The 26647-nt window shown below is 43.6% G+C and overlaps 1 protein-coding gene across 1 annotated transcript in view; it reads right to left on the bottom strand.

The window, feature by feature from the left end:
* The window catches only part of LOC128832113 (transmembrane protein 68-like), a 30651-nt gene extending 7349 nt beyond the window's left edge, over positions 1-23302 (bottom strand). Inside the window, exons 1-4 of the mRNA XM_054019177.1 lie at positions 23157-23302; positions 20525-20908; positions 11529-11693; positions 4232-4425 (exon numbers count right to left, since the gene is read on the bottom strand). Coding sequence (XP_053875152.1) covers positions 4232-4425; positions 11529-11693; positions 20525-20837 — 672 coding nt within the window. The 5' untranslated portion in view covers positions 20838-20908; positions 23157-23302. The remainder of the gene's footprint in view (positions 1-4231; positions 4426-11528; positions 11694-20524; positions 20909-23156) is intronic.
* Positions 23303-26647: the final 3345 nt, after the last annotated feature.

The raw sequence follows: 26647 nt of genomic DNA, 5'->3' as shown, positions 1-26647 counted from the left end.
AGGGAAAAGTAACATCAGGAAATAAGTTATTTTTAAACTATTTAATTTTTTTAAAAAGTCACACTATCTGAACATGCTTTTCATTTAATCTTGTCATCATGCCGTCTGTTCCAAATCTCTCACTCATCCGGACTAGGCTTCTCTGGCATTAGGTCACCTTCTTTTCTCACTCAGTATAACATCTTGTCCCCCTCTCTCCTGCAAATATTGCCTGGCTCTGTTCTACCACTGATGGCTTGAGTCCTATTTTTCAGCTTCCAGGTCCTCTCCTGCCTGCAGTTCCACTCCTGCTGGTAGCTTTGGTCAAAGAAAGCAGCTCCCGTTTCCTTTCCTCTTCTTTTGAAGCAGCAGCCCCTAGTGGAGACAGCTAAGCTGACTTCTCCTTCTTTCCTTCTGCTTTTATTTCTTTAAAATGTATCTCTTTCAAGTCATATCTATACAGTTGATAGAAATTTGACTAATAACAGAGAGGAAGGATGATGTTCCTTGGACCACGTTTTATATTTCCAAGACACATTGAACTTGTGCATTAATCTTGCTCTTCGCCTTTCTTCTGTTATAACAGCTCTATTCTTCATTAGTCAAACAAAGCTGCAGTAAAAATATAAGCCAGAATACCGTATGCTGGATATTGTAACACCTACGTGACAAAATGCTACCCATAGCACCCTGATCACGGAGGTTGCTGCAGCACAGAGAAGGCTGCTGACTTAACTGAAAGCCAATAACCCATTTCTGGTGGGAGGATTACTGACACCGGGGTGCTAACTGTTGGGCTAATGATACAATTGGCTCACTCATCAGGAGTAACAGGAAGCATGGGAGCTCAGAGAGTGACCATGAGGAGAAGAGAAGGCTGTGTGTCAGTCTCCTCCTGCTGGATATCCGTGTCATGTTCTGTTTTGCTTAGGAACTGAAGAATAAATGTACACATGGTGAAAGGGAAACAGCATGAGTGAGTTTCTGACAGAGACCATGAAAACAGTCCACTGGGTAGCTGAAGAGGCACCTTGTGACAACCTACTTTTGTACATCATAAAACAACCGTACACCTGAAGAATTCTTCATTCTACTCCACTGATATAATATTGAATTTAAATTAGTCCAATTTACAGTTAAAATAATCACTTTGTCCCCTTCCCTCTTTTGGGGTTTGCGGATTTTCTACCACATTATTTAAGAAGGGAATCTACAATCTTTTCAAAAATTTAAAGTTAAAAGTCCATTGCTCCATTTCCATCACATGTCCTGTGGTGCATAACCAGTCACTACAAGGTGGGGGGAGACTCATAACTTCCATGTTCTTACTATAGTATATTTGCCTGCTAGAAAGAACAGGCCCAATCATCTTTTGCACCAGTTCTTCCTAAAGCTGGCTTAACCAGCCACATGTGGAGTTCCTCTGCCTATGAAGTGACCCAGAGACATCAGAGCAGCTCTCATTACACCTTCTTCTCCAACCCCCAGCATGGGGGAGGAGGAGTAGCTGGGGAAAAGGAAGCATGACCAGGGGGTGTCTACACCCTGGAGATCCATGGTTGCCATTATGGTCCCTTGAGGCCAAGGGCAGCCTACTTAAAATAGAGCATCCTCAAAGCATAACCAACACTGAGGCCCAGTAACCCCAGGGTCAGGAGAGTGCAAAGGTGACAAATCTACTTTTGCACCTCCCATGTTGAGATGTACTGAGCACAGATCAGATACAGCCCAAGATCTGAGCCAAAATTTTTAAGAAAAGTTTTGAGATTTTCCATTTAAGTTGCTATTGTTTATTCCTAAACGTGCCTCCTGCAGGGAGAACTTACCATTTCTCAGTCCATTAATGTTTTTGGTATCATTTATAATTTTCTGTCAATAATTCTGTATTTTCAGGTAATGCCAAATTATGTTTTCTAAGTCTTCTTCCACACTGCACTACTTATGTAGCAGTAATTTCAGGGACAACAGTCTTATAGGAGTATGACAGAATCTATATTATGGAGACACAGACAGTAGGACATCTACTCAGTTTTCCATTTAAAGCAAGGATTCAACCCGTTTGCTTTGTATGAAGAACTCCCAAATTTACAGCATATAACTGTGACTGAAGATTGACTTGAAGACTCAGAAAACACAATCTGAGAATTTATAGAATGAGAAATTAAAAATGGGCCCTTTAAGAAATTATTTTAGTCCCTTCCACTAAAAAATGTGTTAGTACTAACCCTTTAAATTTTTGAGATGGAAAAACAAGAATTCTCCATGTTGAAGCTCTCCACTGCTTCTACAATAGCCCACACAAAGGCATGTTTCGATACAATAATATTGTCAATACCAACCTTATTCATCATATTTTTATACACAGACACACACACTCACTTTAATGGTATGTATACATAAACTATGTTCTGGAGCATGACTAGAATCTATCTCAGTAAAATTATAATCTCTCTCTAGAATGTAGCTTGCACCATAACATCACTAATTGCAGTTCAGTGCTAGCTTTTGGGTATTCTTTTTCATATTTCCCTACTTCTTTTTTTAAATAGTTAAGCTATCTTTAGTTCAAGGACCCAATTAAAGTCCTATATCAAAAAATACCTTTGACATGTGGGTTAGGATCTCAGGGCAAGTCAACAGTTAAAATGCTGCATTGATGTAGCTGCACTGATGCAACTACTGATGCTGTAGTGCTTTAATGAAGATGTGCTACACCAATTGGAGAGACTGTAGTTAATCCACCTCCCTGAATGGCAGGAGAAGCTCTCCCACCGACATAGCACTGTCTACACCCAGGGGTAGGTTGGTATAACTACGCCACTCAGGGGTGTGGATTTTTCACACCCCTGAGCAATGCAGTTGTAATGTAGACCAGATCAAAGGGAAAATTAACAAACTGTTTTATCCCATTGGGGAGACAGGGTGGATGAGGTAATATCTTTTATTGGACCAACTTCTGTTGGTGAGAGAGACAAGGTTTTGAGACACACAGAACTCTTCTTCAGGTCTGGGAAAGGTATTCCCAGCACTACAGCAAAATGCAAGGTGGAACAGATTGTTTAGCGTAAGTAGTTAGCACATATTGTAAGGGACCATTCAAGGCAAAGTGGCCCGCTAACACCTCTGCAGTGACAGGACAAAAAGAGGATGTTAGTGCATTACAGATTGCTGTAATAAGCCATAAATCCAGTATCTCTGGGCTTGGCTACACATACAGTGAGGCCGCTGTGCTGCTGTAGCACTTTAGTGAAGACTCTACTACACCAACGGGAGAGCTTCTCCCATCAGTGTAGTTAATCCACCTCTGGAAGAGGCAGTAGCTATGTCGATGGGAGAAGCCTAACTTTCATTCACAGCCTGTAGTACAGGCCTCAGATCTTGCACCAGGCCCAGTGCTCCAGGCTCACTCTCTCTACTACAATAGGGCCTTCAGGCCATAGCCAAGTCATTGAATAGCCTCAGTGTATGTCCTAGGCTGAAATCTTGGAGAAATGCTGCTTGAAGCACACAAAGTAAGTCTCTCAATACTATTCCTTTTTTAGGGGAGATTCATTTTATTTCTTTTCTATACAATAATCTGGTTTACAGAAAATATCTTCTGCTGACACTTCACACTGTTATGGGATTACAATAGATTAAGTGTTTTAATGTCGGTTTTTGTTTAAAAGTGTTCTGATAAATCCAGTCTAATTCTTTGGTTAAAAAGTTAAACAAAACTAGAATGGACTCAAATTAAAAAACATAACAAAATACGACAATAGCTTTTTTTACAGATAAATAAGAGGCTACTTAACTGGAGACCATTAATCTTAAAACCAAAGTCCTCTATATTATCCCTCAAGTACACAGTCTCACAAAATTGCTATTCTTATATTTGACATTAGACTATAATAATCCTGTTAATATAAAAATAATTGATTTTGAACCTTCTTAGGTCACATTTTATAATCCCAGAAAGAGGATCCATTTTACAAAACATACTTGAAATCAGAATTACTTGATTGATCTTTGGATCCCTGTGTTGTAGAGTATACATATGTGCTAATGTGATGGCTACCATCTGGGGGATTGAATCAGGGCCTTTCAGAGCGAAAAGCATAAATATTGAAAGCTTCAGTTAAAGAGCTAGTGTTTGTAGCTAGCAGCTGTAATAGACTCACATTCTTTGTGGCTTGGGCACAGAGACGGGTATGTAACACACAGTGATCAGTGGGTTAAACATATTTATATACGCACACAAGAAACCACTCACCACTTTTGCATCTATGGCCACTTGAGCAAAGCCTTTGCGATTACCCCACAGGAGGTTGTAGTTTTCATCACTAAAGAATGCTTCTCGACCTCCACCTGGTGCGACACCCAATAAGTTGCCTTTCTTCAGAATTTCAACACTTTCATCTCTTCCACTATGCACTCCAGGTAACAGGTTTAAATACAGTTGTATTCCTGCAATAAACATAACCAGTAGAGATCAATATGGTGCATTAAACCTCATTACATAATTATTATTTGCAATCTTGAAAATAAAATCTAATCAAAAACTCTCCAACACACACACACGCCCATCCACCCCTTCAGCAATTTTAAGTGTGTCTACATATTACATATCTGATAAAACTGGAGATGTCATAGTCATCAGTAATAAATCTGTTACAAATACTCAGATATAATTAGGGGTTACAGCTTCAACCCACAGTAGCATGGAAATGTACTTGGGCTTTCCAAGTGTGGCAGAGTTCCAGCCATAATAATCAGTATGATGGACAAGGAAGGTATCAAGAGACCTTTACCCAACACTGGACAAAAGAACTGGCAAAATAGATGGAATAAAAAAAACAGAAGAGTTTCTGCAGGATGACTGGACTGTGCTGAATGGACTTCGTATTTTTCACTTACTGCTACTGTAGCTGTTGATGGGTACAAATTTAAAGACAATGTTTGACTTTATTGAGAATCTTGCCTGAACAAAGGCTGAAGAATTTGGTCCATAGTTTCACTGCTACATTAAAAAACTTCTGAGACTTTGTATCAGGCTCAACTGGCAATAAGAAATGTTTTACAAATTTACAGCTTGAACTTGAATAGCCCTTTCATGTTCGTGCCGTCCCTGATTTGAATGTGTTAAAAGAAAGTCACACATAGTTGCTTATCCAGAAATATATACACACACACACAACACATGATAATAAGCCTAACTTTACTATTACTTTATTGTGAAATGAATAACTTTTGTTTGGATTATAGGCTATAACTTCTTGTAGTCTGAGGACAAGGGGCAAAGAGTCACAACACAGGGAAACATGATATATATCCGAATACCCAGAGATAGATTACAAATGGTAGCAGACACAGATTTTCTGTTTTTCTAATTTGCTCCAATAACATAACTATGCTAAGCGTAGTAAGATTTTTTTAAAACTACAGATGTATACTGGGAAATTTTACAACCATTTCTTTCTTTCTTTCTGAGTTCACAAGTTAGTCTTTGAGATTTTGAGTTACAAATGAAATAAAGATTACTGAAAGTGAGATGTTCCTCAGCAACTGTTTTCAGTTGTCTTAAAGACACTTCTTACAAAAAACATTTAACTTTAAATGAAAACAAAAGTGGAATCATACACACCACAATGAGCACTATGGGGAGATCCTAAGGAGAATAGCATAGGTGAACAAACCACTAGCTCTTAGGGAAATTTGTATATAATTAACAAACCTCTAGATACAGTAAAGGTAAAGGTAGTGTAATAGAGTCCTTCGTGGGTTAGTGGCCTAGTGGTTAGTGCACCTAGGGCCCACCCCTCCCTCCACAGTGGGCCAGTCTTACAGTCCTGGTTGCCCTTTGCTCAGAGGTGCAGTGAGGAGCACAGGTAGTTCAAGTCCCTCCTGTAGTAAGGGCAGGGGTAGGGGAGCCTTGGCCTGCCCACCCCACTGGGAACCAACCCTGGGCCCAAGTAGGGTCAACGATATCTGGCCCTCCCAAAGGTGCCCTCTGAGTCACCCTCCCTGGGTCACTTCCTATCACTGCTTTTCTCTCCCCACCTTCAGTTCCAGATAAGGAGAAAAGAAAAAGAAAGGATAACCAAACCATCTGTCCCAACCGAGTTGAGCATATATTTTCACTTCCCTCAGGGAAGCTTCTCTGGCACTCTTGTCAGAAGCCTTCAGAGTAGGTCTATCCTTCGCCCCCATCTTCCCCCTTCTGAGCTGTGCTGCTCCCTTTTCAACCCCATCTCCAGTTGGAGCATGCTCTGCAGGCTGGAGGGACAGAGCTACCTGGGCCCAGTATTGTCCTTTAACCCCTTCCAGCCCAGTGTGGGGTTTATATACCCTATCACAGGTAGCCTAATTCGGGTGGAAAATGACTGTGAAGAATCTTGAAGCATTAAACTTCAAAAGGTGAGGTCACTATACACCTGAGAAAGAAAAAAAGCTCTTGTATACCAAAAAGGTACAGTATAATAAGATATCAATCTCTAAAAGAAAAGAAAAGTTCTCCTTCGAGTAGCCTCTGCATCTCTCACTCATGGGATGTATTGGCCAAGCAGCTCTTATGGGGAAACCTAACTTGCAGTGCCCATTGGAGAGCTGACACACCCTGTCTTACCCGTCCTTCCCTGATTCCTGAACAGTCTAAGGGTCAGGCTATAAAATGGAGTACAGAGATCCACAGCCACCTGGTTTCCTTTCAACACCTGCAGCCACAGACTCCGAATCGTTCCGGACCATTACTACAGATGCTAAAACCCCTCACGTAGTTCTGCAGGTAGAGCTAAGGATAGCAATTAATTTATAGTGTAGACCATTAGGGTAGTTTAGTTTTAAAGTAAGAATTTTAATGGAAGAATTCAAATGGTGGTTCTGAAGAGGAAACCTGGATTCAAACATGTCTCCTGTCCGGAGGGGTTTTCAGCATCAGATGCACATTCTGGGTGCCTTGCTTCCTTCCAAGAGGCCACACAAAGGATGTCCATAATTACTGTAGGCCATCCCTCCCCATCAGTCTTGAAGGGAGGTCATACCCTCTTACTACCACATATCTATTAAGGCAAGGCTCAATGGAGAATTAGGAGTCTCAGGACTCTGGCCCTCTGGGTGGAACAGAGAAAGAGGCAGTCTCAGGGCTCTGGCCCCCTGGGCAGGGCAGAGCAAGAAGCAGTTTTAAAGTGGCTCTGACCCATTGGGAAGGGCAGAGCAGTAAGCAGTCTATTGCTTGCCCTCCTGGCTCAGGCAGGCAGCAGGCAAACACAGGCCTCTTGGCCTAAGGTGGGTAGGCAGCCACCCCAGGGGTGGGGCAGCTGCAGAGGGTAGGGAGACCCAGACCCACCCTACTCCACAGGGCCCTAGCCCATGGCCCCAACAGTGGCAGATAGTTCTGCCACTGGGTCAGTGAGGACCTGGCCGAAACAAGCTGACCTGAATTCTGCCAACACAACTGAACTATCATCTGGTGTCCCTCTGCTACTTCCTACTACCCCTTTGGCATGTACTTATGTCTCCTGGGATTCCTCCGTCTCCCTGAGGTACACAGCCAGTGGCAGTCCCAGTAGCTCCTCTGGGTCCTGGCCTGTCAGCAGTCCTGCCATCTCCTCTGGGTCCTCAGTGCAGCAGAGCTCCGTCTCAGGCACAGGGCTCGGCAGCAGATGAACAACGTCTGCTTCCTTCTCTGGCTCTTGAGCAACTGAGCTGCAGGGCCTGCCTTTTAAACTTCCTGTCCCACTCCTCTGCTTCCAGCAGGGTGGGCATGGCTTGCCTGGCTCTGCCTACCAGAGGATGGAGAGTGGTTCCTCCCTGTCAGTCTTGGAGGAGGCCAGGCCCCCTCACTACAATTACCTTTTCCAAATCTGAGGAGCTCAGATTTGGCTATGGAAGGGAATTATCACCCTCAATTGCCTTCTGTGACAGCCAACATTTTGTCTGAAGAGGAGGAACATATTCAGATACAAGACATTCAGATCCAGGCAACTGAATACAGATCACTAAACTTCCCCAAATAATTGCTAGAGTAGGGGTTCTCAAACTGGGGGTTGGGACCCCCCCAGGGGTTGCAAGGTTATTATATGGGGGGTCGCGAGCTATCAGCCTCCATCCCAAACCCCACTTTGCATCCAGCATTTATAATGTTGTTAAATATATAAAAAAAGTGGTTTTAATTTATAAGGAGAGAGAGGGTGTCACTCAGAGACTTGCTATGTGAAAGGGGTCACCAGTACAAAAGTTTGAGAACCACTGTGCTAGAGCATGTATTATAGAAAAACAACCAATCTTGATTTAAAAATTGTCAGTGATGGAGAATCCATCACAACCCTTCATAAATTGCTCTAATGGTTAATTATCTTCACTGTTAAAAATGTACACCTTATTTCCAGTCTGAATTTGTCTAGTTTCATCTTCCAGATATTGGATTGTGTTATACCTTTGTCTGCTAGACTGAAGAGCCCATTATTAAACATATGTTCCTCAGCTAGGTACTTATGGATTATAATCAAGTTACCCCTTAACCTTCTCTTTGTTAAATTAAATAGATTGAGCTCGGAGTCTCTCACTATAAGGCATGTTGTCTAATCCTTAAATAATTCTTGTGGCTTTTCTCTGAACCCTCTCCAATTTATCAACATCCTTCTTGAATTGTGAGTACCAGAACTGGACACAGTATTCCAGCATCAGTCACAGCAGTGCCAAATACAGAGAAAAAATATTCCTACTCAATATTCCCCTGTTTATTCATCCAAGGATTGCATTAGCCCTTTTGGTCAGAGCATCGCAGTGGGAGGTCATGTTCAGCAGATTATCTACCATGACCCAAAATCTTTTTCAGAGTCACTGCTTCCCAGGATGGAGTCTCCCATCCTGTCAGTACAGCCTATGTTTGTTGTTCCTAGAGGTATACATTTACGTTTAGCCGTATTAAAACACATATTGTTTGCTTCTGCCCAGTTTATGAAGTGGTCCTCATTGCTCTCAATCAGTGACCTGTCCTCTTCATTATTTACCACTCCCCCAGTTTGTGTCATCTGCAAACTTTTATCATGGATGATTTTATGTTTTCTTCCAGGTCACTGATAAAAATCTAATATAGGGCCAAGAACCGATCCCTGTGGGACCCCACTGGAAATATACCTACTCAATGACAATTCGCTGTTAACAATTACATTTGAGACCTATCAATTCAGAAAACCTTTCCAAAGCATTTAGACACACATCTATGTCATCCCCCTCTCCAAAATGAGGAAGTAATCTGGAGTTTATACCACCTACCAGGAAAAGTACCTGACAACTAGTTCTACCTACTGGATTAGGACTTTGAAGCTGTTTGTCTTTCTTTCTCTCCTCATGCTGGTAATACTTCTCCTTTTCTTCTCTCTTGTACTTACGCTGTTTCTCCTAGTCTTCTCTCTGTTGCTCCTGATCTGCTAGCTGCTGCATTTCCAGATGCAGTTTGTCCCTTTCCAGCTGCAGATTCTCCTGATCTACTTGTAGATCAGTCTCTGATCCCAGTTGCAGTGATGCACTCAGACTGCATAGAAAAGAGGTAGTGCCTCTGCCAGCCACTTACCTGCTTCCCTCCAAGGAGCTGGCTCCAAGATTTACCCTGCCGGCTGTACCCTCTGCCAGTGGGCTGGAAATTCCCTGCAGACCTGGACCATTATTCCTCTTCTGTTCATTAGAATACAGCAAACCTACTAACTGTGTTTTCATCAGGTCCTCAATGCTGAGCTGCCTTTCTGTGCACACCTCAACCAGCCAAGGTCTCCTCAGCTGTTCATAATTCATCTTCCCCTGTCTCTTTTCACAAAACTTTCCCGAAAAGATTGAGACTTTTCTCTGTACTTCTCCTTTCTAGGGTACTTACCTCCACTGCTGTGGAAACTTATGCAATTCACACTGATACAGATCCCACACACACAATGCCATCATATATGTCACAGTTCAGGGCACCTGTATTTCCCCTCAGTGGTCCAGCAAGGGCACCCACTCTCAAGCTTCCGGCTCCCCAGCCATTGCCTTTGGATTGAGCCATTGGGTGGAGACATGCATCGCTCTCCTTTCTGACTAGGGTATTTCCAGGTTGAACCACTCCTTGTCTTTACCGTGACTATCCCCAACAAAACACAGGCTGCCTGAGCAGGCTTGTTTTGCCTTCTCTTCAGAGGTGGTTAACAGTGTAATTACCACTGTTAATCTACCAAACGTCTCTTTTTAAACAAGCTTATTTTAGTCTTAGTATAAAAGCAATACAGAGAAAACACATTAAAAACAACACAAAGACCTACATGTGTGCTAATAAGCTTACTAGAGATCACTCCAAATCCAATAAGGGCTCTGGCAGGAGCAATCCTTCAAATCCCACACGGGTTTTCCTATAGTTTCAAGTTCATAACACCCTTTGCTCAGAACAGGAACCCAGACTTTTGGGGCCTAAGTAGGCCAAAGTCCTTCCAACCTTCCCTAAGGATTGGGACATTCTGTGGACCACAGATCCTGTCCGACTGCTGGATCACAAAGAAGGCCCTGAATCAGTTTACCACCAGACCATTTAACCAAAAACTCTTCCTTTGTCTCTTGGTCCCTGAAGAATCCAGTCTGAACTAGTTTAGGCAAACCTCGCCAGTAGCTGGTGCTTCTCTAGAGATTTTGGAACCTGTGTGACTTTGACTAATCACCCCATATTGTTCTTAGTTCTGGGGGGAGCTATATTTACCCTTGCCATGGAAATACATGCAATCCCTGCCCCGCGAGGATACATAAACAATTCATTTAATACAATAGGTTCCAAAGATTTTAAACTTAATTCAGTAAAGTTCATCCAGGATATTTCAGGAGATTACCCTATTTATCACACATCCCATGACTGTGAATATGCAGAGTCCATCTTGAAGAATCTCAATTACAAGTAACCAATCTTCATTTTCAGAACATCAATTGGAAGAAGCCAGGAAAACAAAATTATGAAAGAAAACGTGCTGGAAGACTACATACAAAGACTATAGGCAAAATTCACCCTTGGTACCACTTCATTAACTTCAATGGAATTGCATCAAGGATAGATTTGCGTTCCGAGTCCAAATTTTCTTGTGTAATGCAAGTTACTGGTTCCTAATGACAACCTTAATGAGAGTTGGATGCTTCATAGGATTTCTATTTAAGGATTTCTATTCTCACCCTGAGAAAATAAGTTTGTTAGAATAGTTTATATTTTAGGATTTGCTCAAATATAGCCAATAATAAAACTCATTAAATGTTGCATTCTTCCAATTTACAACAGTTAATCATACCAATAATAAGTGAACATAAAGAACAGTTCATTTTTATGTTAAAGCTACATGCAAAGTTTTTTGAAATCTAGAAATCTTTAGCTCTAATTAAATTCAAAAGACCATAGAATTTCACAAATGCTTGAAATTATACTATTTTCTGTAGTGCATACCTGGAAAGCATTTTGTTTAAGTCTCAATATTTGTAATAATGTATGTATCTCTAAAATGGTATTAATTAATATCTCAGAATCCAAAATATTACTAATTCTCTTATTTACAATAAAAATACTTTACCTGGTAACTTAGCAAAGAAGTGATCAACTACTGAGTAACAGAGTCTTCCCGTCTGTATATAGAGAGTATGGATAAAAAAGCAGTAGTCTACAGGAGAGGCTCCATGGTAATAAACTATAAGCCCTGGTCCTTCCGGAATTTTTTCAATACCATGAAGCTCATAACCTGTCAAGAGTACAAAGTACAATAGTTTCAATACTAGCTTTATACCAGTCAACCTGTGATATAACATAAACTCCTTACTAGAGTTGTGGAAACTCTTGACCATATGTGGGAAAGCTGCACCAGGAGTAAGTTTTAGCATAACAATTAACTCTTGGTTCTGATAGTCAAACATTTCACTTGATAGTCAAAATGCAGTGAGAAAATAGCAGCCTTATTCTTGATTTCCTGCATCACTAGGGTGACCAGATCACCCAAGTCCAATATCGGGACGCGGAGGGGAGAGTGGGAGGGGGGAGGGTGACGCGGGGGGGGGGGGGGCTTGACGGGGGGCGGGGCCAAAAAAAAAAAAAACCAACCTTCCTCCGCAAGTGCTGGAGGGAGGCCCGGGAGACTCAGGGGAAGCGCGGGGCCGGGGTGAGTGAGAGTCCGGCCTGGTCCCGAGCAGGCAGGACTCAGTTGGGAGGTAGGGCGAGGAGGGAGGTGGCCCGCGGGGCCAGGCAGTGGCTGTTCTCACCCCCGGGCAGCGGGACTCGGGAACAGCCACTGCTGCAGCTCCCACTGCCGTGGGGGGAGGAAGTGGCCATGGCACTTGGTGGCTGTGGCTCTGGTGCCCCCGAACCCCCCGAGCCGGGGCCTGCTGCGGGGACCCAGTAGCACGCACGCTGCACCCAGCCCAGCCCCTGGCCAGTCGCGTCTGGGCTGCTGCCCAGCTGGTGCTATCGCGCGGCGGCCCCGGAGTGGGGGCAGCAGGCCCCAACCCCCCCGTCCCGCTCGGGTCCCGCAGGGGAACGAACGGGGCTGGGCTGCTGATGCCTCCATCCCGGGACCGCCGCGCGATAGCACCAGCTGGGCAGCAGCCCAGACGCGACTGGCCAGGGGCTGGGCACAGAGTGCGCGCTACTGGGTCCCCGCAGCAGGCCCCGGCTCGGGGGGTTCGGGGGCGCCAGAGCCGCAGCCGCCGAGCGCCATGGCCGCTTCCTCCCGCTGCGGCAGTGGGAGCTGCAGCAGTGGCTGCTCCCGAGTCCCGCTGCCCGGGGGTGAGAACAGCCGCCGCCTGGCCCCGCGGGCCGCCCCCCTCCTCTCCCTTCCCTACCACCCAACTGAGTCCTGCCTGCTGGGGGCCAGGCCGGACTCTTACTCACCCCGGCCCCACGCTTCCTCTGAGTCTCCCGGGCCTCCCTCCAGCGCTTGCAGAGGGAGGAGGAATGGTGAGCCTGGGGAAGAGGCGGGGATTCGGGAAGGGAGCCAATCGGGGGAGGAAGGGGGGGAGTCGGGGCGGGGGGGGGGGGCGCGAGCACTTCCAGGCTCCGGTGCATTTCCTTGTTTGTCCAGTGTCCCAACCACACGTCGGTCGGGACGCGGGACAAACAAGGAAATATCGGGACAGTCCCGATAAAATCGGGACGTCTGGTCACCCTATGCATCACTGAACCATATGTCAGCCCACAGAGGCCTAAAGTATTGGTGCACTCTTGAGTCATTGTTCTTATTTTTGTAATTGTAACCATGATTTAAGCGGAGTCAGAAATCAGGGGAAATATTCTTACCTGTAAATGGTATTTGTGACATACCCAGAGTACAATCTAGACTGGTGAATAGCTGTTCCACGCCTGCCTGGTGTGCCCTTTACACTGTCAGTTACTGTAGCTTCCCATCAGGACTGCTCACAAACAGCCTCCAGCATGTAAGTCACTCCCAGCTATGTCTGTGTGCACTTGCAGCCTGCCAGTCACACCTAGGCTTTTACCAGCCTGAATTATGCTGCAGGGTGATGACAGCATACTCCCAGTCCCAGATTTTCCCCAGAAATGTATGTCTTCTACTGCCCAGCCCTTCTCTGGACAATACAAGCTTATAGAAAGTCCATCGTTCTATTGATAGAAATGATATGCACAGATCTTGTTATCTCAAGTGGAGTTTCCCAAACACTTCAATTCAAACACACTAGTTTAGATAAAACAATAAAACAAGTTTATTAACTACAAAGAGATAGATTTTATGTGAATACAAGGAATAAGGCATAAAAGTCAGAAATGGTTATTCTTACCACATGATCTCAACCGTCTTACTGACCAAACTCCTTGGGTTAGGACCCCTTCTTCTGTGTAATGGCTGTTTCCTTTTTTCCTTCTAGTGCACTGAATTGATGGACAGAGCGTGAGAGAGGAGGTTGGGTGGGGTCCTATGGGGTGTCTGCCCCTTCTTTTTTATAGTCCTGTCCTCCATTTGAGAAGCATTTCTAACTGGGAGCATGATGCCAGGAAAACTGTGTACTCTGGAACTTTTGCTAATATGTACATTTTCTGCCCATGACCTTTTTCCTGCCAATGAATAGCCACTTAGCAGGTAATGGCCCATTGACCTTGTTTATACTTGGCTGATGTGTCAGTTTGCCCTTTGTCTCTGAGGAACTGGTTTGACCACTCCCCAGACTTGGAACATGTTTCAGTAACATCATACAAAGGAATGTTATAACTTCAGATACAATATCACCACACATATTTTACCAGGACAATAATGACCAGCAAATTATGAGTTTTCAAATGGTACCTCACAAGGCATACTTTGTACAGAGATTATTACAATAGTGTGAGTATAGGAGTACAGTCCATCACAGTATTCAACTAAAGATCCAGGCTATTTTCTAACTTGATGGGTTTTTTGTTTATGTCGCACTTGGATAGTTATTAGCAACCAATGAATCTACAGACTATTGAGCACCACTTCAAATGAATAAGCCTTCTCATAGTTTTCCAGAGTTGTATATGCTACAGCTCTGAAAACTAAAAACACGTCAGACCTAGAGGAGAGACACATGGATGGGATTAAAAAAATATCCTACTCAAGGCAAATCTAAAGTGGGGGAAAAATATCTAGAACTTGAAAGTGAAATCATGAGTAAAAACAAACCCCAAACACAAAATAAAACCATGAAGCCAATGCTCATTAAAAGGATGTCAAAGACTAAAACAGTAATAAAACAATAGAAAAATCACCACATAATTAGAATGACTATAGGGCTGGAAGTACAAAGAAGGGCCTAGTGAACTGAAAAATACCATGTCCTATTAACTAACTTTAACTGTTCAACTTGAACTAACAATGCACCAGCTCAAGTATTGGCTTTGGAGATGTTGGGATATTTCCTCCAGCTTCAGATTGGTGGATGACCGCTCAGAGATCAGTGACAATCAGAGATATGTGAATGGCCATAGTTTTCCTCTAAACCTTCTCAGTTGTTTCTCAGCCATTTTTATGAGTCCAGGGATGCTTTAGGGAACTACACTGGAGGAGGTCTGGAACACTGGGGAAGAGCTCAGCACTTGCACAGTCTGCTCACTGGAAGGCAATGTGAGAATAAAGAGCTAAGAAGAAGCTTGACATCATCTAGACTCAACTGGCTTTCAAAAATTCAGTAATCTCATTGGTCACTTGTGCCTATTCAAGTGTAATGTAAACAGAAAACCCATCAAGTTAGAAACTGGCCTTGTTCACTCAGAGACAGAGAGTGAAGAATGCTTTTGGTAGATCAGGATTTAACGTGATAAATTTCAGTCACTGAGTGAGACACGGTTGATGGCTCAGATACCAGTCTTGAACAGTGCAACAAAATGAGCTGTCATGGAAATTGCTTATCAAATCTACCCCATCAGAAAGAACCCATGGTATTGTTTCTGTGTTAGCTTTCACTACTATATCTTTTTTGATTTAGTGCAAAGTTCTGTCAAGAACAGTTATATTGTATTTTTCCCCATTAGAAAATCAGCCTGAAATCATACTTGTCTATTCTCTGAAGTGTCTACCTTTTCCCCAATAATATAACTTTTCCAACTAAATCTAATGATTTTATTTAAAACCCGTTAGTTTATTAAGTACTATCCTAGTTATTTTTCTTGATGCAACATGCAGTGCAGCTGCATTATGCTGACCATTATTCCTAAATTATGAATCCTAGGAGAATCTTGAGCACATGGGGCCCAATTCAATAACCTTTGAAGTCAACATAAGAAGCCCCACTTATGTCAGTGCCCATACTGGGAAATTCACCTTGGAAGGCCTGCGCAAGCCTTTTGCCCAACTTAATCCTAAGAGTGAAGCTGCTGGAAAGTGGTAACATAGAAAATGCTACACAATATTACACCAATGGTCCATCTAATTCAGTAGCCTGTTTCTAACAATGACCAACAGAAGATGCTCCAAACCTCCACAATGGACGATTACCAAAAAACATATCTGGAGAAAGGGTTATGTCTAACCATGCAGTTACAAGTTGGCTTGTGTCCTGAAGCACAAGAGTTTATATCTATAATACATTTTCAACCTCATAGAATTGTGGATATTCATATTCAGATAAAATTGTCTAATTCTCTTTGCCTCCATAATACACTGTGGCACTTAATTCCCCAGTTTCATGATGCTTTATGTAAAAATAATTTTCTTTATCCAGTTTAAATGTGTTGCTTTTAATTTCTCCCTTCTTGTAATATGGTGAAAATGTAACTAGAAGCACATGATTAACTTCTCTATACTGTTCAATAGTTTCTCTCTAAACTACATACTCTTAATCATTTTAATCTTTCATCATATTTTTCATCAAGCTTTTCCATGGCTCTCATCATCTGCAGTGTCCTTTTTTGGACCTATTCTATTTCTACTATATTCCCACTTATAGTTTCGATTTATAAGCAGTGCTGATAATAGTCCGGAGGTGGGAACAGAGTCCCCATTGAACAGTGACTGAATCACCACTCTCCTGAATGTAGCATCAGCCATAGCGACCAAATCCAGAGCATATTGCCTGGTGAACGTGTGTACAGAATTCCAGGTTGCAGCTCTTCAAATTTCAGCGGCGGGGACCTGATTATGGCAAGCAAAAGAAGTTGCTACAGCTCTAGTAGAATGTGATTGTACTGAAATAGGTACAGGAATTTCTGCTAATATGTAACATTCAATAATACATTGTTTAATCCATCTAAAAATAGTCTGTGAAGAAACCATAAAACCCACATGATTCTTAGCATGAGACACAAATAATATACATGATTTTCAAAAACCTTTAGTTCTATCTAGTAACAGAGGGTCCTGTGGCACCTTTAAGACTAACAGAAGTATTGGGAGCATAAGCTTTTGTGGGTAAGAACCTCACTTCTTCAGATGCAAGTAATGGAAATCTCCAGAGGCAGGTATAAATCAGTATGGAGATAACGAGGTTAGTTCAATCAGGGAGGGTGAGGTGCTCTGCTAGCAGTTGAGGTGTGAATACCAAGGGAGGAGAAACTGTTTCTGTAGTTGCAAAAAGAAGAACAGGAGTACTTGTGGCACCTTAGAGACTAACAAATTTATTAGAGCATAAGCTTTCGTGGACTACAGCCCACTTCTTCGGATGCATATAGAATGGAACATATAATGAGGAGATATATATACACACATACAGAGAGCATAAACAGGTGGGAGTTGTCTTACCAACTCTGAGAGGCCAATTAATTAAGAGAAAAAAAACTTTTTTTTTTTTCTTAATTAATTGGCCTCTCAGAGTTGGTAAGACAACTCCCACCTGTTTATGCTCTCTGTATGTGTGTATATATATCTCCTCATTATATGTTCCATTCTATATGCATCCGAAGAAGTGGGCTGTAGTCCACGAAAGCTTATGCTCTAATAAATTTGTTAGTCTCTAAGGTGCCACAAGTACTCCTGTTCTTCTTTTTGCGGATACAGACTAACACGGCTGTTACTCTGAAACTTTTCTGTAGTTGGCTAGCCACAGTCTTTGTTTAATCCTGATCTGATGGTGTCAAATTTGCAAATGAACTGGAGCTCAGCAGTTTCTCTTTGGAGTCTGGTCCTGAAGTTTTTTTGCTGTAAGATGGCTATCTTTACATCTGCTATTGTGTGGCCAAGGAGGTTGAAGTGTTCTCCTACAGGTCACAATACTTGTGTTAGTCTTAGAGGTGCCACAGGACCCTCTGTTACTTTTTACAGCTTCAGACTAACATGGCTACCCCTCTGATAGTTCTATCTAGCTAATCAGCAAGGGCCCTTCTCACATCCAAAGTATGTAAAACAGATTCCTCTTTATTAGAATGTGCCTTTTGGAAAGATATCAGCAAATTAATTCTGTGATGGATATGAAATGAAGTTATTTTCAATAAGCTCCAAGGCTCCTGATTGGGCCACTTTTTACTGTTTGTCAAAAACCGTCTCTTCAGATTTTATTCCTAATAGACATGAGGGTTTCCTGCTTTCAGAAGTGATATTTGCTTTTAAAAATATGAACCAAGGCTTTTAAAAAGAAAATTAAGAAAAAATATTGTTTAAGAACTTAAACTACTAGCAAAATACCCATACCACTTTAAATTTACAAAAAGTACATGTTTAAAGATATAGAGATCAGTCAAGGACCTGTGAAAAGCTGGTTGGTTTAACAAAAGAAGGTCTCTTAATAAAAGAAATATGCCAAGTGTGGGGATATTCTGGGGCAGTTTCTTGAGACAGGAGGTTGCCTAATAAAGGAATGCAATCCAGGCTGGAAGCTTTTCTTCTTTTAACATGCAGATTCAGAGTCCTGCATGTCTCCTGCAAGAGCTGACAGTGACACAACAAGAGTTCTTTAAATATTTCAGTTCCCTTTTCTGCTTTAGGTGTTTGCAATGTTATGAACACTTGCACACAAAAAAATTACAGAGGTCATGACAAGTAAATGAAATAAAAAGTGATTTTTCCGCTATGTTATTTCACAGTGTATTTGTATATATACTTTAGTTATGGATTTAGGATCTTAACTATTTCCTTGTATTTGTTTAAAAAAGCATCTCAGTTCATCCCAAAGTGTAATTTTAGTCTAAAAAGACTATGTAAAAGTAGCAGCTTACTCACAAATTAAAACTAGAAAAAAAGGTATAAGTGGCTTTCCCATCTATTTGTACAGAATCTAAGTACTGGTTTACCCCTCACAGGGTCCCAGAGCCCAGGCTCCAGCCCGAACCCGAATGTCTACACCCGCAATTAAACAGCCACTGAGCCCGAGCCCAAGTCAGCTGACACAGGCCAGCCGCAAGTTTTTAACTGTAGTGTAGACATATTCTGAGAAGCTGAAATACACTGATTCTGCTACAAAGGCCTTACACTTTCATGGGCAGGGAAGGGGGGAGGGAATTCAAGGCCAAAAGGAGTGAACCCCTTCATTAAATGAAGTGTTGATGCTTGTGTGTCTTAGTTTTACCCCTCAAAACTAGTGTGTGTCTGGAAATTCTTGGAAGCTTCAACACTCCCCTCTCATCCACACAAAAATTTGTGCACTTTGAGCAGCAGGTAACATGATAAATAGTCTCACCAAATCATACAGTGAGGAATTATTAACAACTCCCTGTTTCAGATGTGATGCATTGGTCTTTTGTGCTGTCATATTGTATCGCAAATGTATATCCAAAATATGCTACCTACTTTCACTCTCAAGCAGGTTCCAGTGTATTCCATGATTGGAGAATCTGATGCAGAATTTACTCCGTGGCACACAATTGTGCTCCAGAATCCCTGCGCTCTCTTTTTTAATTGTTTCTAGCCTTTTATGGTTGCAGAGATAACCCTGACAATGTGAAGTGTGTAAATCAATGCAGTAATGTCTTCTTGAGTCTACAGAGAGTCTGAAACAATACCTGTAAGAGGTGTAAACTGCTCTGCTCATCTCAATCAGGGCCCCAGGAACTCTGCCTCCTTCTCTCCCTATGAGTGCCAAGGAGTGGAAGGAGACAGAAGTGTAGGATGGTGGGCTGGGCTGCCAAGGCACAACAGCCAAGGCCCAATGAAGCCAGCTATGTGCGCCACTTTCCCTGATACACAGTGGGGGAGGGAGAGGGACATTCTTACTCAGACTGCCTTGCCAACATTGTAGGAGCCAAAATCCTGGGAATCCCATTCCTGGGTCATTTGGAGAGTTTAATCAAAATCCCAACCTCAAATAATCACTATTCAATTCAACATCAAGGAGTATTTTCAGCTATAAATGACATGGTCTGTTTGTGTGTGTCGTGGCAGGGGAAAACATGGAGAATGAAGGGTATTTTCTAGTAGTGAATGAGTTATTAATATTGGCACCGAATTTAGGGCTTGTTACTGCAGAATTTGGTTCCAGTGCACCTATTGCAGGCCTTGAAATTGTTTATTGTGTTACTGAGAAGGCAAGGCCCCCTAACCCCAAACTGTTGGGAAAGGGGAGAATGCAAAAGTTTCTGCTAGGATGCTGACCCTGGTCTCTGTTTGTGGGTTTCATCTTTTATATCAGCCTCTAGATAGCGGAAGTCATAGAAATTAGAAACTTTCTGTATCAGGGGAGTTTTTCAGGTTCTGTGTCTATTGCATTAACTTCATCCACTATGCCTATAATTCTAATTTAGCAAAAAACCTACAATCTAACATGTGTCTGGCAGTTCTAATATTTATAAACCCACACCAGTACTTATGTTCCTTTTCTGCAGTAGGCTTTTTCTTAAAAATTTCCCACCACTGCTACGAGAGGGAGAGTCACAATGATGATAAGAACATTTTTACATAGAAGTCAAGTGTAGACTCAGCCAGGGAGTAACAAACAGCATCAGCTGATAAAAGCTTTTGTTACTACCAACTTGGGCTGGATAAGATCCAGTGGCCTAGCTGAAAGCCTCCATCATTCCTATTATCTATGATGGTTCAAAGTGCCCAGGAAATGTCAACAGTGAACCCCATCTGTATAGTGTAACTATAGTTCAGCCACAAAAAGTTCAGGATACCAGTTTTTAATAATCAAATGATAGCATCTCACAACACAATAGTGTTCAGAGAGAAAAACGTCTTACCGTGCAACAGTTTTCCACACATACTAAATATGGATGCCACCATGAACCTTCCGTTGTCCCATGACCTATTGGAGAAATCCTCATCTAGGCCATTCTTTCTCTTGTAAATGTGCAGGAGAAGATTTAAAAAACAACTAAGGCTTATACAAATTAAAATAGGTGCAAATATTATGTTTAACACACACAAGATGAAGCCGATATAGTATAAATAGTGGTACTCCACACCAGTCCATTCTTCTAATATGTAAGTCAGCCAGGTCGAGCTAATCATTGATTCCTGCCATGAAGTATGGGATTCACTTTTACTTAACATCTTCAGTTAAAAGAATTAGGCAAACTGAGTCAAACTCTCTTCATAATCAAAGCAGCTTCTTAACCTTGCCCCTAGAAAGAGAGAACACGCTGTTCATTTATTCCTACTACTACCAGAGAAGTTACAGGCATGCTTTCATTGTATTTAAATTATGTTCTTAATATCCTATTTTTCTCATGTGAAGTAGGACTTTGATATAACTATTTTTAAACACATTGCAGTAGTGCCAGAGGAAAATCAGCAGAAGAGGGGACTGACCGTAGCAGAGGAATCCTGGCAGTGGCCAGTGATGGACCAAGAGTCATGGAAGGCCTGTGCAAGGGGGTAAAGAGCATCATTGATGGGCATTAGGTGATGGTTAGAGAGAGGGAGTGCTGAAAGAATAAATCTGAGATGCAAGAATTTTTATTCAGAACAAGATTCAATGAGTGATCATCTTGGTGAGCAAAAGAGCTGTTCCAAGGCTGAAGATCAAATAAGGCGGGAAGGATGAGGAAATGAGGCTGAGGAGGCAGCAACTAATGGGTCAGAGGAGACATGGACACGGAAGGTGTATTCAAAGAGTATGAAGGAGGACTGCATAGAGGCAGAGGGAAAACTAGTAGTCAGAGAGGAAGGTGGTCAAGGTAACAAAATAAGGAACCTGCTCCTTCCTAGATGGTCCTCTCCCCACTTGCTTCTCTCCCTCCCAACGGAAGCCATTATGAAACCTTTGGAGCTAGGGTTTATGATTTGGCAGGGTGTGACCTTTGTGTCAATAATGTGCCTTTTATTATCCCCATGAAAATCCACCCAAATTTGGTGAAGTTATAAACCTTTGAAAAATCACAGTTCATCCATGCTCAGTAGAGACTTCAATTTTAGCAGCTAAATTCCCCTAATATAATATCTGCACTGAGGATGCTCCAGCGCATGGGTGAGCAGGGCTCCCATGACAATTTTGGATTGGTAATATTTAATAGTCTCATCATAGGAAATATTTCTAAAATTAAGACTACAGGAAAGCTTATACTTAAGGTCAGAAGCTTCTACAAATGCTAAAGCTAATGACTGAAAAATAAGCCAAATAAACTGATACAAAGTGCAACTCCCACAACCCTTAAATTGGAAACCTGCTATCATATTTGACAAATATCCTTATATGGACACTATCGACTTTAAGTCAAATCAATTTTAAAAATAATCAATTAGAAATAGTTTCAGCTCCTATATGTGCCCCTGACCCCATAGGCCAGTGTTTGTGGGTTTTCAAACACATTTTATTCTTTAATTATATTTTCTTCCCTTTGCTCCATGAAAAACCCAGCCAAGAGAACTTGACTGGCTGTAAAATGGAACTGGTGAAACTGGCTATACCCGGAATGCAATCACGTGAATGTAGGAATTGCCAGATGGGCCAGTGTTTCATCTGGTCCCCAGTGTTCTGTCTCTAGCAGTGACCATTACAAGATGCAAGAAACCCCGAAGTGGGCATTTATGGAATAACCTGCTCCTATTCTGTTCTCCTTATACTCTACAGAACACCCATCACTCTGCTAATCTAATGTCCATCAATTAGAAGTTAGTTAATCTCTGAAGAATAAGAGTTGATCACTTCCATTTTTCTTAAATATTACCTAAACTTACTGCAGATGTTCTCTGAATCCTATAAACGTCTAACTTGTGTGTGTGTATGTGTGTCCTACTAAACTCTTTGCCTAAATGATATATTGTGGCAGAGTTTCCACGTGCTACTTATGCATTAGGTAAACGATCCTTTTATCCCTTTTAAATGTGAGCCTGTTAACTTCCTTGCAAGTCCCATTGTTGCCTTATGAGAGAGGATAGGGTTGAGAGAAGCAAATTATCGCCTCTTTCATCTCCATCTCTAAACAGTCCCGATCTTCCCAAGCTCTCTTCCAACACAAGCTTCCCCCGCTCCTCAGCGTCATTTTTGGTTGTTGCCCCGGCAGAGCCCCCTCCACTTCTGTCAAATGCACAAACTAAACTAAAGTAACTACTGTACTCGCGCGAGCCGCACCAAGGCGCAGGGCACAAGGCGGAGGGAGGTGCCCGCGCAGGGCAGAGGCTGCGCCGCAGCCCGGGGAACGGGAACCCTGCGGCTGCTCCGCGGGCCGCTGTCACGCTGCGTCGGGCGCGCTCGCTCCCCACCTTGTGCCCTGTCGCTGTAGAGTCAGTGGAGCAGCTGCCGCGTGGGGCCCGCGTCTCCCCGCTGCCCCCCGGGACCGAGAATCCCCCGCGCTCCCAGGCGCCGCGCTGGGAAATGCCGGCCGGGCCTTGCGCGCAGCCCTGCCCCCCAGTCCGATTCCTGCCCCTCACCTGGCTACGGCTGCAGCTCCGGCTCTGCGCTCCGCTTTGTCTCATCCACTGGCCGCCTCCAGTGCCGCTGGGTCCCGGCCGGAGGGCGGCACCCGGCAGCATTGCTGGTGTTAGTTTTGGGTGCTTGTGAAAATCGCCCAGCGGCACAAGTGGGAGCCGCCCCATCCTGGGCCCTGCCCCCGGAGTCCCTGGCCTTGGGCGCGAGCATGAATCGGCATTTTAAACCTATCAGTTAGCCAGTTTTTAATCCATTTAATGCATGCCAGGTTAATTTTATATTGTTCTAATTTTTTAATCAAAATGTCATGCAGTACCAAGTCAAATGCCTTACAGAAGTCTAGTATCAGGGGGTAGCTGTGTTAGTCTGTATCTACAAAAACATCTGTTGTTTTACAGAAATCTAAATATATTATATCAACACTATTGCATTTATCACCCAAACCTATAATTTCATCAAAAATAGAAGTCAGGTAAGACAGGATCTATTTTCCATAAATCCATGTTGATTGGTATCAATCATATTACCCTCCTTTCATTCTTCATCAGTCACTCCCAGTTGATGTCAGACTTGCAGCCCTATAATTACATGGGTCATCCTGTTTATCCTTTTAAAATATTGGCACAACATTAGCTTCCTTTCAGTCTTCTGGAACTTCCCTAATGTGCCAAGACTTAGTAAAAATCAACATTAGCAGCAGGGCCGGCTCCAGGCACCAGCCCACCAAGCATGTGCTTGGGGTGGCGCCTGGAGGGGGGCGGCGGGGCGCTCCGGCCCGAGAACGGGGCCGCGACTGGGCTCGCCGCCCTCCCCGCAGCGCTCCGGCCACCGGGGAGAGCGGAGCCGCAGCGGGCTTGCCACCCTCCCCCCGGCGCTCCGGCCGGTCAGGGAGAGCAGAGAGCCACGGCGGGCTCACCGCCCTCCCCACGGCGCTCTGGCCGCCGGGGGCTCTCCGCCCTCCCCCCAGCATTCTGGCTGCCAGGGAGAGCGGAGAGCCCCAGCCGGGCTCTCCGCCCTCCTCCCGGCGCTCTGGCCGCCGGGGGCTCTCCGCCCTGCTCCCGACGCTCTGGCCGCCGGGGAGAGCGGAGAGCCCCGGCCGGGCTCTCCGCCCTCCTCCCGGCGCTCTGGCTGCCGGGGGCTCTCCGCCCTCCCCCCGGCGCTCTGGCCACCGGGGAGAGCGGAGAGCCATGGCCGGGCTCTCTGCCCTGCTCCTGGCGCTCTGGCCGCCGGGGAGAGCGGAGCCGCGGCGGGCTCGCCACCCTCCCCCCGGCGCTCCGGCTGGTCGGGGATTGCGGGCCCGCGGCCGGGCTTGGCACCCTCCCCTGCCGTGCTGGGGCGGGGGGGGGGGGGAGCGGCGGGTGGCTTTTTTGCCTAGGGCGGCAAAAAAGCCAGAGCCGGCCCTGATTAGCAGTCCAGCAAACTCCTCAGCAAGCTCTTTTAAAATTCTTGGATGAAATTTATACGGAACTGCTGAATTTAAAATGTCTAACTATAATAGTTGCTATTTAGCATACTCCCGAGATGAGACTATATGACCTGTTTTTCCCCCAAATATAGAACAAATATTTATTTATTAAACACATCTGCCTTTTCTGAATTGTTATTGCTAGTTCTACCATATCTATCTAGTAATGGACCACTACCATTGTCAGGATTCTTTTTCTTTCTAATATACTTGAAGTCCTTATTGTCCTTAACTTTGCTGGACATAGATTTCTCCTTGTGTCACTTTGCTTCCTTTATCAGTTTTCTACAGCTCCTAGCTTCTGATTGATATTCATTACTGTCAACTGCCCCTTTCTTCCATTTGTGATATATTATATTTAATAATGAAGCTCTTTTCAAGCCTTTTTCCTTAACTTTGAGTGCTAGAAGCTTTTATTAAAAATGAGAACAGATTCTTATGCAATTGCAGGACTGCGTGAGCTGAGGCTTTAAGAAAAACACAAACTGTTGCAACATTCGCAAAGTAACAATTTAAATTGTGGGAGTTGACTGCACTGCCTGCCTCTGTAATGCTTTCTGGCACTGACACTTAAATCCTGCCATGTGGAGCTGCTTACTAAATAGCCAGAATTGTGTTACATTGCTAAGAAACACCCTGAGGTTACAACCCAAAAAGCATTTAAGCATGCGTGTAACTCTAAGCAGGTGACCATTTCTACTGCATGCCTGAATGCTTTGCTCCATTGTGGCCTCAATGACTCGCTTTATTGAGTGAGCTTTTTTGAGCCTTGAGTGAGATGGGCTCCTACAAATCTCTCCTTCACGGAGGTTGGATTGTGCAAATAATGGATAGCAGATAGTTGCACTGCCCCAAGAGCACCTATGAAATTCACAGTGTAGCTCCTGTTTCCCCCTTGTTCCACAGGGGAAGGCAGCTGCCCCTGCACTTCGCCTCCATGCCACCTCAGCTGTGCTGGCTGCACTGACTGGTGCACTGAGTGTGGTGAGCCAAGTCTCCTCTCCCATCAGTGAGAAGAGGAGCAGCAACTACTCTCTTCTGTACCACACTGTATATGGTCTGATGAGGCAGATAATCCATGCACGGGAGTATGAGTAATTCTTACTCCCCCTTTAGTCCGATGTGTAAACATACAGCCAGGCTCAACTGCATCCGTAAGTTTATTATATCACCTTGTATGCATTGCCACTCAGGTCACAGATATCCATTCTTTTGTTTCATCAAGATTACATTATAGTCAAGGCCCCCTGTGTAACAGAATTATACAGCCATATATATTGCTGCATAATTTTGCTACAGAATCTAAGATTTCATTGAAGAAGTCTCTAGTCTTTGTGGTACTAAGATAATTTTCAAAATCTGAACTGAATGTACAGTGATGTAGAGGTATCTGCTTGAATTTGCAGACAACTTGAAACAATCTCTCTGAGAGCTGTGGACTGCCCCCTGCATCACAATGAAATGTCAGCTTTGAAACCTAATGATGACATTTCAAATATCTGTATTAAATATTTGGCTGCTGATTGTTTTACCCAAAATATCACCCTAATGTTCTGCTCTGTGGTTGTTGGATGTCATGGCAGATATTGCAGTGAGGGTACAGTAGAGCAGTCAGTTGCTGTCAAGATTTACTGCTGTGAGGAATGTTGTGGGTAAATTGGGAAACTGAGTCACAAGTCCACCTAATTTAAGCTTAACCAGTAAATTTTGCCTTCATGTATACTCAAGTGGGATCACATCCTGAAAGAAATCTTTCCCAAACCTCCTTTTCTGGCCTTCAGACAACCCCCCTACCTCATGAAGCTCATCATCAAATGCAAGTTTCCTACAGACCAGGACCCACCAATTCAAAATGGCACCAGACTGCCATAACAACAGATGCAAAACCTGCAGACATACCCACTGCTACAGTGAACAATACCCCTACAACACACCTTTCAAGATCCAGGGTCTGTGATGGGGTTTCTACCCCACACAAGGCCTGAAGGGTTAAGATGGCCAGATGGAGCAATTAATTGATTAGGCTCC

Source organism: Malaclemys terrapin, chromosome 2 (assembly GCF_027887155.1).
Source record: "Malaclemys terrapin pileata isolate rMalTer1 chromosome 2, rMalTer1.hap1, whole genome shotgun sequence".
NCBI lineage: Eukaryota > Metazoa > Chordata > Testudines > Emydidae > Malaclemys > Malaclemys terrapin.
The sequence above is the reverse complement of the archived record's forward strand: the minus strand, read 5'-3'. Positions and strand labels throughout refer to the sequence as shown.